The sequence below is a fragment of the Bos javanicus genome, chromosome 4, assembly GCF_032452875.1.
Source record: "Bos javanicus breed banteng chromosome 4, ARS-OSU_banteng_1.0, whole genome shotgun sequence".
Lineage (NCBI taxonomy): Eukaryota > Metazoa > Chordata > Mammalia > Artiodactyla > Bovidae > Bos > Bos javanicus.
In genome coordinates, this window is record NC_083871.1 from 72,655,673 (window position 1) to 72,671,373 (window position 15,701).

Here is a 15,701-nt window from a genome sequence, read left to right on the forward strand (position 1 = left end):
GAAATTATGAGGTCTTCCAGAATAAGGTTGCTAACCTAAAATTTAATGGAAATGAATACAAACTGGAATCTAGATTAACAGAGATGTCACTGCCAATTACTATGTTGAACAGTGTGAGCCTCTGCCAAGAAGATAAAATTTGATTAATTTACAACTCTTGCTTATTTCAAATTTGTGATATTTATGGCCACAGCTAAAGATCACTTTTATTTTATAAATATTTTCTCAAAAGCAAAAGATAACAATAATTATATGCATCAGTCTCTCAATAATAAGAGACTATTTGAAGCTTTCTCATCAGAAGAAACTATTTACATTTATTATATAAGTGTATACACACAAACACCAGTCTTATCTGATCTATAATGTGTATTCTAGCAAAGATGAGCACAAATATATAATTGCTTCTGAATTATTCCATCATTTCACATTTTTCACTAATTTATACAAGCTTTCATATTATAGAAAATTAATGGATTTTAACCAGACATTTTTTTTTTTTTCCGAGCACATAGTTTTCTTTCCATTAACAAAAATATTTTAAATCTGTGACTTGCCTGATCAAACTGGGTAACTTCTTGGCTAGAAGGAATCTGTAGTCCCCAAAGTCTATACTTTTTGGCAACACTAGAAAATTGCAGATCCAAAGGAATCTCTACTATATCCGATCGATTCAGAATTTCTGTATTTCCATAGTCAATATATCTCACCAGACACTGGAAAATAATCAGATAAATACTAATACAGAACTTAAATATCTCAAAAAAATCATATATTTGCTGTTTTTTGTCAATTACCTGTAAATCATGATAGCATTTTACCTGAAATTGTCTAAATGCATTCAGAAACAAGAGCTCCAACAATATCCTCAAAATACAGAAAACCCATAGTCCATGAGATCCCAGGGATTTTCCTATTTGGTACTAGTTCAACTAGTACCAAATAGTACTATTTCCAATAGTACCATTTCTCATTTTGATTTTTTTAAACAATGGTATTTAAATAAATATAAGTCTATGAAACTTATGACTCTCTTCTATCTCTAATGTTAAAGTTAAAATCAATCAACATTCTTAAATTCAAGTTGGAAAAAATAAAATCTTAAAAGGCAAAGTTTTATGAAACTTTCTTTGATAAACTTAACTCCAGCTATTAGACCTTTGAAATGAATCAAATTCACCCTTTCCTCCAGCTCTATATCTATAAAAGGTAAAAAAGATAAATAGTTTATCACAAGGTCAAAAGCCATTTCGCCCTTAATTTTAAAAGTTAAAGCCAAATCAAAGCAAACACAAAATATCATTTCCAGTTGTCAAACTGTGGGGAACAGGTCTGTTTTACTAAGATAAATCATTACCTATAACAATAATAAATCACGAGATTTTAAAAATACATTTGGAACATTACTCAAAGTGTTTCATCTTACTTTATTGCACCAAGAACAATATTTACAAAATATTATATATTATAAAATATTTTTAAGTCCAAGAAAGCAGACATTTTAAAAAAATAGTAAAAGAAACCCTATAGAGATGCTTTTACACAGCCTGAGATGTTCAATTGCTATTTAGAATCCTATCTCCACAAATTTCCTTAAAAATATTCCGGAATTTCACAATATAAAAGACAAAATAGCTAAATGCAAAGAAAATTCATCACATTTAACCAAGGCACAAGAAAGAGGCAAGCAAATCTTCACTATTAACAACATGCACGTCTACTAAGTAAAATATAAACATAATTTCAGAATCAAATGTTCTTTTTCTACTCAATCTTAACAGAATAAACTTTAACTTACTCAGCAAGACTCAAACATAACTATTAAGAACTAAAATACAAAGAACCACTGGCCACCAAAAATAATACACAAATTAGGTAATCTATTCTTTGATAATCTGGGGTGATTATACGACAACTTAAAATCAGAAGAATATTTCTGAATCTAACTTTGACTTTTGTAAGCACTTCATTTCTTTTGTTTTTTGAGGGAGGGGGAAATGTATGCTTTAGTCAATTCATATGTTATTCAACCATATTTTAAAATTTATTTATTTTAATTGGAGGCTAATTACTTTATAATATTGTAGTGGTATTCAACCATATTTTATACTACTATGAATAAGCAATGAAAGGCTAAATAAGCACCAAAGTTTGGACTGAAAATAAATATTCCTCATGGCAAAAAAAGTTGAACACTCATTCTTGCCTTTTCATCGTTGATGACTTTCAGTACTTGGCATCTGTACCAACATTTATCTTCAGAAAATAATCCACCATAAATCTACAGACAGAAAAAGAAAGCAAAATTATTTGGCATTTTAATGAATAGTAATGCTAAGTAGATCAGGTCATTTACTAAGCACTTTATGTATAATAACTTATTTTATTCTCACAACCCTATGAGGCAGGTACTTTGTTTTCACCATTACATGCCCCAATGGTAAAGATGGTAAAGAATCTGCCTGCAATACAAGACACCCAGCTTTGACCTCTGGGTCAGGAAGATCCCCTGGAGAAGAGAATCCCAACCCACTCCAGTATTCTTGCCTGGAGAATCCCATGGACAGAGAAGTCTGGCAGACTACAGTTCATAGGGTCACAAAGAGTTGGACAAGACTCAGCAACTAATATTTTCACTTTCATACACTGAAATACTGCATAGGTTGAAAAAGAACAAACATACAATAATCTGGATAAATCTCAGAAATTATGTTTGAACAAAAGAAGCCATACATACACAAAAGAGTATACATATTGTACAATTTAAGAGTAGGCAAATGAACCTATGGTGAGAGAAGTCAGAATAATGGTTACCTCTGTTAAAGGACTACTGACTAAGAACTGACTGAGAGGGGCCTGAGTGAATTTTCTAAGCTGACAGAATTGTATCTTGATTTGGGTGGTGATCACATAGATGCATACATATGAAAAATTCATTAAGCTGTGTACTTAAAAGATATATACTGCATTGTAAATTATGTCAATTAAAAAATACATGCACATATATATATTGTCAAACTGTTCTCCATAAACATATCTCTTATAAATTTTTGTGAATCAGGGTCAAGGACAAGGATTCTATTCTGTTCGCCACCATTCTATTCTGTTCACCACTGTGTTAAGTACCAGTGTTTAACACAGTGCCTGGTAGATAGCAGATAGTTCATACGTATCTTTGAAAAAATAAATTAATAATGACTGTAGTCTATACAAATTCTAAAAATGTGCCTCTTTCTTCAAATATAACAAAAATTCCAAAATCTATAAAATCTAAGATCAGTAAAGCTAATAGGAAAGATGGAATAATTGTATCCAAGAATATGGCTCACCTTCTTTGGATCAAGATTCCCAAACACTGAATTGGCAAGGGGACAGACTTCAGACAGTGAACAACCAATCTTCATAATATCCTTATTTCTATTGATACTCTAGAAGGAAGGGCAGACATAAATTCAGTAAAGTATTATTAATATTTTCAATGTTATGCAAACAAGGGTTCTACTATGCATGACACTTAAAAGGTTTTGGAGCATTAGAAATTAAATAAATTCTCACATCATTACTTTCCATCATTCAAATGAGTTCTTTACTAGAAATGGAACTAGGCTATAGAAAATTTTTACCTCCCAATGAGTTCAAATTACATGGAATTCAAAACTAGATACTAAATATTATTAATATTATATGAAGAGATAACTTTGTCTCTGGATTTTACTTTAGATCAAATCCCAATTGCTCAAAAGAGGTACCATATTTTAGTCAAGTGACATGGGTCTTCTCACATATTTGTTGCTGCATAAAGGAAAAAAATGTAAAACTGATGTCAAAATGTATAGGTTCCTCTGTACAAAAACACGGTTATCTACTTAGTAAATTTATTTCTCACAGGGGCATGGGTTAACGATTTTGAAACTACTTTAGACATATACGAGGATTGAACAAATAAATAAATATATTGTATATAATGAAAGCAGGCAGAAAGAAATTACAAATAAGGAAGGCAGGCTAGAATGAACCTGCAATGTTAGATTACAATTGCAAAGTATCAATATGAATTCATGTATATATACATACATATGTACACAAGCACACATATGTTTATGTGTGAATATATGTATATATGAAAGAAATACACACAGATAAATATAGATATGCACATGTGTTAGTTATATGTATTTGTATTTTTGTATTATATTGATAAATATATTTCCTAGGTCTGTCTGCTAAGAGCAACTAGAAGCAATAATACTCAAGTAGTGATAAGCACACCTAGTACCCCGATCTTGATTTCTAAACACCATTCTCTGATAAAAGGAACAAGATTTCTCTGGAGAGTGGGTCATTCCAGGGCTAAGACAGGGAAATAAATGATGATCCTGTAATATCTGGTGATGCCAAAAAGTAAAGAAATATTCAAAAAAAGAATGGGTGCAGCTTAAATGATACAGCAGTCAATATGAACAATCTCCTAACGGCCAAAGCTGGAACAATGTAAGCAACAAAATAAATGACAGTACTAGATTATAACCCACAGGTGTATATTAATATAAATAACTGACTAAACAAATAAAAGGTGGTGAGGAAACAACTCTTCCTTAATGAGTAATTCCAATTAATAAATGCAGAAGGAATGAGGAAAATAGAAAATCATCATCAAAGACCATAGTCATAAATAAAATATCCGTGGTTAAAAAGTTTAAGAAAAACAAGATTAGATAGTCTCAATGTATCTTCTTCTAAAACACTCGTTACTTACAGAAGGAAAAATAGTAACTTTACAATTAAGACACGTAGCAGTTATCCCCTTAACCAAGTGGATCAAGGTTAATATCACCAATAAAGAAATATCTTAGTATTGTAAGTTCTCTATATGATGTAATTCCAGTACCTCATACTGCAGTATGTACTGCAGTGCTACAGTCGCTTCTGTAGTACTACTGCCAATTTGTTTACGAGAAACCATAAACAAATACAAAATGAGGGATCCTCTATAAAATAACTAACCAGTACTCATTACAAATGTCAAAATCATGAAAGATAAAAGTATGAAAGAACTACCAAATGTTGGATGAGACTAAGGATACATGACAACTAAATAAAATGTGAGATCTTGAGGCAGATCCTGGAATAGAAACAAAAGGAAATAAGAAAAAAACTGGTGGAATTTGAATTAGGGCTGTACTTAAGAGTTACTAGGACTGTACCATGGTCAATTTCCTGACTGTGACCACTGTACTATGGATATGTAAAATGTTAGAAACAAGGAAAGCTAGGTGAAGGGTATAATATTGAAAATAATTTTACAACTTTCCTGTAAGTATAAAGTTATTTCAAAGTACTGTTAAATACGTATGTTCTTTAAAAATATATCAATAACACAGTCAATAAGGCTAGAAAGAATATGATTATCTTCGATAAATGAAAACAAACTCTGAGTTTCTATGCACAGTAAAAATGTGAAGTGAATTCAAACTGACTCCAAAACACACTGGAATCAGTCTTTAATACTCCCCAGGAATGAGCTCTCTGAAGTTCAGAATACACCAAAACATTTTACATGATTAGATTTTGTAGGTATATGGACTAGCATAAATGAAAGCTCTTTGTTCAAATGTCAAATACTTAAGATTCCTCCAATGGCTACTCAGCAAACTAGGCCTACCGAAATTTTTGAAGTGTTCTCATGTAAGTGGCTTAAATGGCAGAAAATCCAAAGTGGTAGAAAAAGAGAGAATACATGTGAGCAGATCTTCATCTTGACCTGCCTCCATATGTTTCTAAGTCTCTATATACTCTTCATCTACAGCCTATCAAAGCCCTAATCAAATGCTATAATTAGCTTTTTTTCTGCTATATTCTTTCTGTAGAATTACTGTTTTATCGTTGCCTTTTCTGTTACACAGAATGTACACATCAGGTGTTAAAAAGTACAATACATCTTACAACTGAGCAGGGGAGGAAATCACACTGAAAATTGGCATCGTGCAGCATTTTTCAGAAAAAAAAAAAAAGTGACTAGGATTTCCAAAAAAAAAAAGTGACTAAGGTAGGTTTTCAGAAAAAAAAAGTGACTATTAAATTACATCTATTACTTGATACTATGAGATCCAATACAATTATACAAAATATGATAACATCAAGTAATAAAACCAAAATTAAGACAGGAAAAGAGTCTTTTTTTTTTTTTATAAGAAAATACTCTTATAAGAAAATACACTCTTATACTGTTGCTGGGAATGCAAACTAGTACAGCCAGTATGGAGAACAGTGTGGAGATTCCTTAAATAACTGGAAATATAACTACCATATGACCCAGCAATCCCACTGCTGGGCATACACACTGAGAAAACCAGAATTGAAAGAGACACAGTACCCCAATGTTCATAGCAGCACTGTTTATAACAGCCAGGACATGGAAGCAACCTAAATGTCCAGCAGCAGAAAAATGTATAAGAAAGCAGTGGTACATATACACAATGAAGTATTACTCAGCCATTAAAAAGAATACTTTTGAATCAGTTCTAATGAGGTGGATGAAACTGGAGCCTATTATACAGAGTGAAATAAGCCAGAAAGAAAAACACCAATACAGTATAATAACGCATATATATGAAATTTAGAAAGACAGCAAAAGAGACACAGATGTATAGAACAGTCTTTTGGACCCTGTGGGAGAGGGAAAGGGTGGGATGATTTGGGAGAATGTCATTGAAACATGTACATTATCATATGTGAAACGAATTGCCAGTCCAGGTTTGATGCATGATACAGGGTGCTCGGGGCAAGTGCACTGGGATGACCCAGAGGGATGGGATGGGGAGGGAGGTGGAAGGGGAGTTCAGGATGGGGAACACATGTACACCCATGGTGGATTCATGTCAATGTATGGAAAAACCAATACAATATTTTAAAGTAATTAGCCTACAATTAAATAAATTTATATTCAAATTAAAAAAAAAAAGAAAATACTCTTGAAGCAAGCATGTAACTGACCATTCTTTTTAAAGAAAATCCACTGCATGCAAAATTACCAACCTCCAGAAAAATCACATATACTAAATCTATTCTCACAAAGTATACCACATGCACACTTGGAAAACACAAAATTAAAACAACTGTAAGCAACAGAGTGAGCTTCATGTTTATAAGAATATGAGAAGTCCTTTTATGCTTAGCACTGCTATATAAAGAAATGTCTTTTGAAGTGAATTCATGAAGTGTCCCCCTGTTGGGACCACACTTTACAAAAATACTATGTTCTTGAAATGACCTGGGCTTCCCAGGTGGCGCTAATTGTAAGGAACCTGCCTGTCAAGGCAGGAGACATAGATGTGGCTTCAATCCCTGGGTCGGGAAGATCCCTGGGAGAAGGAAAACGGCAACCCACTAAACTATTCTTGCCTGGAGAATGCCATGGCCAGAGGAGCCTTGTGGGTTACAGCCCACAGGGTCGTGAAAGAGTAGGACAGGACTAAAGTGAATTAGCATGCATCTATTCTTGAAATGAGATTACAAACCAAGAATGAGCATCTTAGCAATGTCATCTTGAATTTTTAAAAATTTTAGCATTTTATCAAAACATATCAAAATTTCATCAAACAACAAAAGATGTCCCTTAGATGTATAGGATTCATTTAAAATTTTTTTTCCTAGAAACAACACACAAAGGAGAAGCATAGTTATTTCCAACCATCCTTCTGGAAGATGCTTCCCAAGGTTGAGACGGGTCTTTTCTTCTTACTGACTGTTTCTGGCCTTAGCATGTGTTAAGGTATGAGATTTCAGGTTAGTCAACTGAGGAAATTTCTTATTACAACTGTCAAAGGGGCACACATAGGGACTGTCTCCAATATGAATTCAAACGTGTGTACAAACAATTTGTTTCTTAAAAAAAAAATCATCTGATTCATATGGACACTTTAGTAGTTTTAGTTCTTAATCTTTTCATTCAATTAAGACATGCTTTCTCTCTTTTTGAAATGTGTTTAAATTTCTACAGGGCCTCAACTTCATGGTTGAAATCAGAGGTTTGAAAAGTATGAGTTCTGCTGTTTTGGTAAATAAAATTTTATTTACAGATATACCTATTTATTTATATATTGCCTATGGCTGCCTTTGTACTACAATGGCAACTTTTGTAGAGCTGAACAGTTGCAACAGAGCCACAAGTCTTAAAATACTTACTAATACTATACAGAAAAAGTGTGCTGACATCTGGTTTAAATCATAATTTCAAACTCAGGCTACAAATTCACATAAATGTCAATAAAAATTGAAGTCTAGAGCTGCACTGACCAATACAATAGCCAATTCTTACTTGAAATGTGGCTCATCTGATTTAAGTTGTACTGTAAGTCTAACATATACACTGGGTTTTACAAACTTACTATGAAAAAAGGAAAATATCTTGTTAACATACTTGTGTTCATTACATTTTAAAAAGATATTTAGGATGTGCTGAGTTACATAAAATGTTTTTATTAAAATTGATCTTGCCTGTTTTTCATTTTGAATGTGTCTTTTAAATGTACTTATATGGCTCAAATTATATTTCTACCAGACAGTACTCGTCTAGAAAATCTTACTTAATTAAGACAGTAAATGCTGTTCCTATTTAATAAGCTTAAAAATATCATTTATCATCCAACACTTGGACACTGCTGAGAGGGATACAGGTACTATCAATGCAGAGACAATGGGGAAATGGGCAAAGAACCAGAACATGTGGGCACCCTTTAGAAAATGTGTCCATAAGCCGAGATACAAATTTGTTGAACATTTTCTATGAATATCACCCTTCTAAAATATGTTTTCTAAACAGATTTAAGAAGCCTGAGTTAATCTTATTTCTTCTTTAACCATTCTTTTTCATAAATCCTGTTTCCCATATTGCCAATTCACTCTACCCGCACAAAGAGTTGTTCTCAGGCTGCAGAAGTACACAGAAATGTTATTCCCTTCCCTTTCATATCACACAGCTCATAAAATTAAAAGTTATTGAGTAACTGTACATTAGAGAGATTCATCTTCTTAAATTCTGGAACATAAGCACTTTGGTGCTTCACTTTGTATTTAAAATTGAATAAACTTATTTGTCTTGAAGACTGCCAATAAAAAATTATAAATGTTCCATTAGTACTTTCAATTATATGATGAAAAAGACATTGTACCTCAAATTCAAAATTAAGCCAACAGAAAAAAGACAGAAATTTAAAAACAATACCACTTTAGAAATTTAAAACAGTATCGCTTGCTCCTTGGAAGAAAAGCTATAACCAACCTAGACAGCATATTAAAAAGCAGAGACATTACTTTGCCAACAAAAGTTCATATAGTCAAAACTATGGTTTTTCCAGTAGTCATGTATGGATGTGAGAGTTGGACTATAAAGAAAGCTGAGTGCCGAAGAATTGATGCTTTTGAACCGTGGTGTTGGAGAAGACTCTTGAGAGTCCCTTGGACTGCAGAGAGATCAAACCAGTCAATCCTAAAGGATATCAGTCCTGAATATTCACTGGAAGGACTGATGCTGAAGCTGAAACTCTAATACTTTGGCCACCTGATACGAAGAACTGACTCATTTCAAAAGACCCTGATGCTGGTAAAGATTGAAGGCAGGAGGAGAAGGGGAGGACAGAGGATGAGATGGTTGGATGGCATCACCGACTAAATGGACATGAGTTTGAGTAAGCTCCAGGAGTTGGTGATGGACGAGGAAATCTGGTGCGCTGCAGTCCATGGGGTCACAAAGAGTCTGACATGACCGAGCCGCTGAACTGAACTGAATCACTTAAGAAACAATCATATCCAAGACCTCTAGATGGAGCTGTAACTTCACAAATACAACAGTTTCTCAGCATCTTCAGTAATTTATGCAGCCTAGATTGCTGATGCTAAATTAAGTGTAATTTTAAAACCTCACACTCATAATTCTGATATTCAGTTCAATTTTTAGCCATTTGTCTTCTAATAATGCCCTGTGTTAAAAAATGTTCAATAAAAATTAAGCATGGAAAATAACAATGACATATATATATCATATTACAGGGTTTTATTTTCATTTTTGTTGGGGAGGATCTAGGTTAGTGGAGGAAGAGGTGGGAGAGGAAATAAATCAGGCTATTTTACCTGGGCCCAAAATGTTACTGCATCTTCCACATGACTTCCAACCACATCTTCAACTAAAATCAAATTACAATACAAAGAAAATCAGAAATTAATCAAGATCATCTAACTTTTACATACAAAAATAATTTTTTGTGTCAGTACCTTTATTGCAATGTTTATCTTCCTCCATTTGGACAATTCCTGCAAAACTAAAACAATTCAATAGTTTGAATTAGGTTCTATTAATTGGCCATTAACAGTGAATTAAAGACAAAATCATACAATGTCCAAATTCCTCTGTGTATGTTTTGTCCCAAATAATCAATATCCAAACTCTGTATTAAAAACAACCTCAAAGATATTTTCTCCAATAATTATTTTGTTTTGAGTATATCTTGCAATTTCATCAGATGCAATTTCTATCTTTGAAATTATCTCTTTCACCAAACTTTTATATATTTATATTGAACAGTATAATTGATGCACACTCTTTTCAGTTACATAAATATTTCAGTACAAAGTGTATATTCTTTAAAATAATTGATGCCTTCCCTAAACAAGAGTAGTGGCTTCCCTGATAGCTCAGCAGGTAACGAATCCACCTGCAATGTGGGAGACACAGGAAAGGTGGGTTCAATCCCTGAGTTGGGAAGATCCCCTGGAGGAAGAAATGGAAACCCACTGCAGCATTCATGCCTGAAAAAGTTCTATGGACAGAATCTGACAGGCTACAGTCCAAAGGGCTGCAAAGAATCTAACACAACTGGGCAACTAAACACACATGCACTAAACAAGAGTAGCACTCCCACAATTTAAACAAAAAGAAACACTACGAACATATATATATAACACAAATGCTTCAGACTGGTATTTAATTTTTAAATAAGAATATCCATTTTATGGTTTCTGCTTTTGAAGATACCCTGCATTTAAAGACTGCAAAATCAATCAAATTGTGCCCATAACTTCAAAAATAATTTTCATTACATAATTTGCTTTCCCAAATGCAAGATATTTCAAAATGTCTACTAGTTCTAACTTTGCCCTTAAAACACTAGAATATGGCACTTTATATGCATAAACGTTATATTTTTGAAAGGAATTGAAAATAGATCTTTTAAAGAATTTTAGGAGTTAATTAAGAACATCACTACACCAAATATCCAAATCCTCCCCCAACCACAGGAAAAGAAATTAATCTTGTGTCACACTGGGGGAAAGGTCATAAAAAAATTTTAACTATTATGATTTTTGTTACAACTTTACATTTTTCACATAAACTAAGTAGGATCAACCCATCTTTAAAACAAGGATTCTTGCTCATATACTACTCAAAAGTAAATTTTAAGTTGAGCAAAAAGTTGTAAAAACAAGTTAGAATCTGTCCAAAGAAACTTATTTCGCTGGAAGACACTCGCTTAATTTAAAAGATGGGGGCTTCCCTGGTAGCTCAGCTGGTAAAGAATCCACCTGCAATGCAGGAGATCCCGGTTTGATTCCTAGTTTGAGAAGATCTCCTGGAGAAGGGACCCGCTACCCACTCCAGTATTCTTGCCTGGATAATCCCGAGAGTCAGACATGACTGAATGACCTTCATTTTGCCTTCTTTTTTTCTAAAATGAAAACCTTTACTTCGGAAATGGCACCACACGACGTAAAAAGTTTTTAAATCTTACTTTTAAAAGGGGTCAAAAACACTTTTTGGCAATGGTTAACACGGGAGTGGTGAAGGAAATGGCAACCCGCTCCAGTCTTCTTGCCGGGAGAAACCCATGGACGGAGGAGTCTGGAGGGGGCTACAGTTCACCGGGTCTCAGGGGGTCGGAACCGACTGAGAGACTTTCACACACTCACAAGACGGGAGTGGTGCTGCACCCACTATCTGCAAACCGGGATTACCAAACAGCACTTCCAATTCTCATGGAGAATTCGGAGTGAGTCCAGGTCGCTCCTCAACGCCTGTCTTAGGCATTTCGAAGTTTAAAAGGTCACAGAATTTGCTGGAAGAGAGAATTCCACCCGACAACTGGTCTGCAGGTCTATGTCTTCAACCAGAGCAGCAGGCCCAGTTGTTTGCAGGCCAGCTTCGCCTTCTGGCAGTACCCTTAGAAACTGGGGTGGCTGTCACCCTCAGAAGCGAGCGGGCAGCGTGGAAACCAAGAAGGCCAGGAAACGGCCACGCCCATACTTGTGGACCTAAAAGACAACCCAGGGTGAAAATACGGTGCTACCACCAAACCCACCGAAAGGACTGCTACTGACCTCGCACTTCCTGCCACAGAAGTTCTAGAAGAATGCCCCAGGCCCCACATGCTGGGCCGTCAGCTCTCTGCCCGCCGCCGCAAACGTGCAGACTTACCTCACGTGTTCTGGCCACTGGGTCTCCAAACGGCGCTTGCGCGCTCGTTGCTGTGCCAACATCCTGCCTTTGCTCAACTGCCTCGCTCACGTGAGCATCAGGGGCTGCGGCCTAGGGCGGGGCGTGCCGGCTGGGGCCTTGCGCTCTGCGAGGAGCGCACGGAGTCTGCGCACAGGCTTTATATGACGGCATTCCCAGCGCCTGTGGACTAATGGCCGTCTGCCGTCTCGCTTAGCAAACTTCAAACGGTGACGTGAGATAGTGGTGTGGACTTCTGTGTCCTTTCGTAATTTGTACATGTTGCTTAAAATTTTTAAATACCCAAGTTGGAAGAATCCCAGCATTTTTTTTCTTTTTTTTGACAAGGTAGAAAGGAGAAAATGACTTTAGTACAATGAAAGCATGATGTTCAGGTTAGTAGCTTTGCAAGCATTTCTCAGTCCAGCGTAGGGTCAGCTCTCGCTCGTGTTGCAGCGTTTTTCACATTAACGGTTGGGGCGGAGGGGTGGGGGGGGGGGGTGGGCGGTGAGGAATAATATAGCTTATGTGGTTATGAGCAGATGTTACACTTTGTGGCAAACCTTGCACAACAGTTGAAAATTATCTCCACTAATTTTTGCCAGTTTGAAGTATTATATACAATAATACAGTAGTAAAGTAGTAAAAGTACACATGACAGAACATATGTATAAGCTGTTGAAATTAACCTCACAATAAAGAGGACAGTCATTTCCTTCACAACCCCCCACACAGCCCCACCGCCCTCGGAGGTTTCTCCTTGTCCCTTTATGGTCGTTGGCTCCCGTCTACTCCAAGTAATAGATCCTGCTTTCTGTCACCAGTTTGCATTTTCTAGAATTTCATGTTAACCAAATCATACAGCGTGTCCATTCTGTTTTCTTTCATTCAGTATAATTATTTTGAGATTCATCCATTTTGTCACATGTACCAATAGTTCCTCGCTCTGTATTCAGTTCAGTTCAGTCTCAGTGGTGTCCCACTCTTTGCCACCCACTGACTGCAGCATGCCAGGCCTCCCTGTCCATCAACAACTCCTGGAGTTACCCCAACTCGTGTCATTGAGTCCATAGCTAGCTATCCAACTATGTGATCCTCTGCCATCCCCTTCTCCTGCCTTCAATCATTCCCAGCATAAGGGTCTTCAAATGAGTCAGTTCCTCCTATCAGGTGGCCAAAGTATTGGAGTTTCAGCTTCAACATCAGTATTTCCAATGTACACTCAGGACTGATCTCCTTTAGGATGGACAGATTGGATCTCCTTGCAGTCCAAGGGACTCTCAAAAGTCTCCAACACCACAGTTCAAAAGCATCAATTCTTTGGCACTTAGCTTTCTTTATAGTCCAACTCTCACATCCATACATGACCACTGGAAAAACCAAAGCCTTGACTAGAGGGACCTTTGTTGGCATAGTAACGTCTCTGCTTTTGAATATGCTGTCTAGGTTGGCCATAACTTTCCTTCCAAGGAGTAAGCGTCTTTTAATTTCATTGCTACAGTCACCATCTGCAGTGATCTTGGAGCTCCCCCCCCACCCCCCAAAAAAAAGTCTGCCACTGTTTCCACTGTTTTCCCGTCTATTTGCCATGAAGTGATGGGACCAGATGCCATGACCTTTGTTTTCTGAATGTTGAGCTTTAAGCCAACGTTTTCACTCTCCTCTTTCACTTTCATCAAGAGGCCCTTTAGTTCTTTTTCACTTTCTACCATAAGGGTGGTGTCCTGCATATCTGAGGTTATTGATATTTCTCCTGGCAATCTTGATTCCAGCTTGTGCTTCATCCAGCCCAGCGTTTCTCATGATGCACTCTGCATGTAAGCTAAATAAGCAGGGTGACAATATACAGCCTTGACATATTCCTTTTCCTATTTGGAACGAGTTTGTTGTTTCATGTCCAGTTCTAACTGTTGCTTCCTGACCTGCATACAGATTTCTCAAGAGGCAGGTCAGGTGGTCTGGTATTCCCATCTCTCAGAATTTTCCAGTTTATTGTGATCCACATAGTCAAAGGCTTTGGCATAGTCAATAAAGCAGAAATAGAGGTTCCTCTGGAACTCTCTTGCTTTTTTGATGATCCAGCAGATGTTGGCAATTTGATCTCTGGTTCCTCTGCTTTTTCTAAAACCAGCTTGAACATCTGGAAGTTCACGTTTCATGTATTGTTGAAGCCTGGCTTGGAGAATTTTGAGCATTACTTTAGTAGCGTGTGAGATGAGTGCAATTGTGTGGTAGTTTGAACACTCTTTGGCACTGCCTTTCTTTCCACTGATACTGGCTGTAGTTTTAGTAGATTCTGTTTACCAGTTGAAGACATTACCTTCTATTTTTAGTTTGCTGGGAGTTTTTATGAATGTATCTTCAGTTTTATCAAATACTCCTGCATCTGTGATAATGATCATGTGGTTCTTTTTTAATTTGTTAATACAATGAGTTGTTGTCACTAAGTTGTGTCCTACTCTTTTGGGACCCTATGGACTGTAGCCCACCAGACTCTTTTGTCCATGGGATTTCCTGGGCAAGAATACTGGAATGGGTTGACATTTCTTTGTCCAGAGCATCTTCCCCCACCCAGAGATCAAACCGTCCTCTCATGCATTGGCAGGCAGATTGTTAACCACTGAGCCACCAGGGAAACCCAAATGATAAATTTGGGCTTGATGAATTATACTGGCTGATTTTCAAATGATAAACCAAACTTGCAACCCTTGCATAAAGTTTGGTCATGATGTATTATGTTTTTTTATATATTCTTGTATTAGATTTGCTAAAATATTAAATATTTTTGCATCTATGTTCAAGCGGGATATAGGTCTGAAATTTTCCTTTCTTGCAATGTCTTTGTCTGGTTTGGTTATCAGAGCAATGCTGACCACATATAATGAGCTGTAAAAACTACTAACTTCAATTTTCTGAAAAAGTCTGCATAGAATTAGTTATCTTTGTTCCTTAAATATTTGGTAAAATTCACAGTGCAGCCATTCAGACCTGGAATTTTCTTTGTGGGAATGCCACTAACCACAAATTCAGTTTCTTTAACTGATAAAGTCTAATAAGCATATAACCAATCTAAGGCTGCTGCTGCTAAGTCGCTTCAGTCATGTCCGACCCTGTGCGACCCCATAGACAGCAGCCCACCAGGCTCCCCAGTCCCTGGGATTCTCCAGGCAAGAACACTGGAGTGGGTTGCCATTTCCTTCTCCAATGATGAAAGTCA

The 15,701-nt window shown here is 36.2% G+C and overlaps 1 protein-coding gene across 6 annotated transcripts in view; it reads right to left on the reverse strand.

Annotated features, from left to right (window-relative positions):
- Positions 1 to 15,701, reverse strand: part of STK31 (serine/threonine kinase 31) — an 85,279-nt gene that overhangs the window by 59,503 nt on the left and 10,075 nt on the right. For 2 of the 6 annotated variants that reach the window (XM_061414348.1, XM_061414350.1), the window contains exons 2-6: positions 10,270 to 10,316; positions 10,129 to 10,181; positions 3,330 to 3,428; positions 2,207 to 2,281; positions 558 to 716 (exon numbers count right to left, since the gene is read on the reverse strand). In XM_061414348.1, coding sequence (XP_061270332.1) covers positions 558 to 716; positions 2,207 to 2,281; positions 3,330 to 3,428; positions 10,129 to 10,181; positions 10,270 to 10,297 — 414 coding nt within the window. In that variant the 5' untranslated portion in view covers positions 10,298 to 10,316. The other 4 variants (XM_061414352.1, XM_061414346.1, XM_061414347.1 and 1 more) reach the window with 4 other exon arrangements.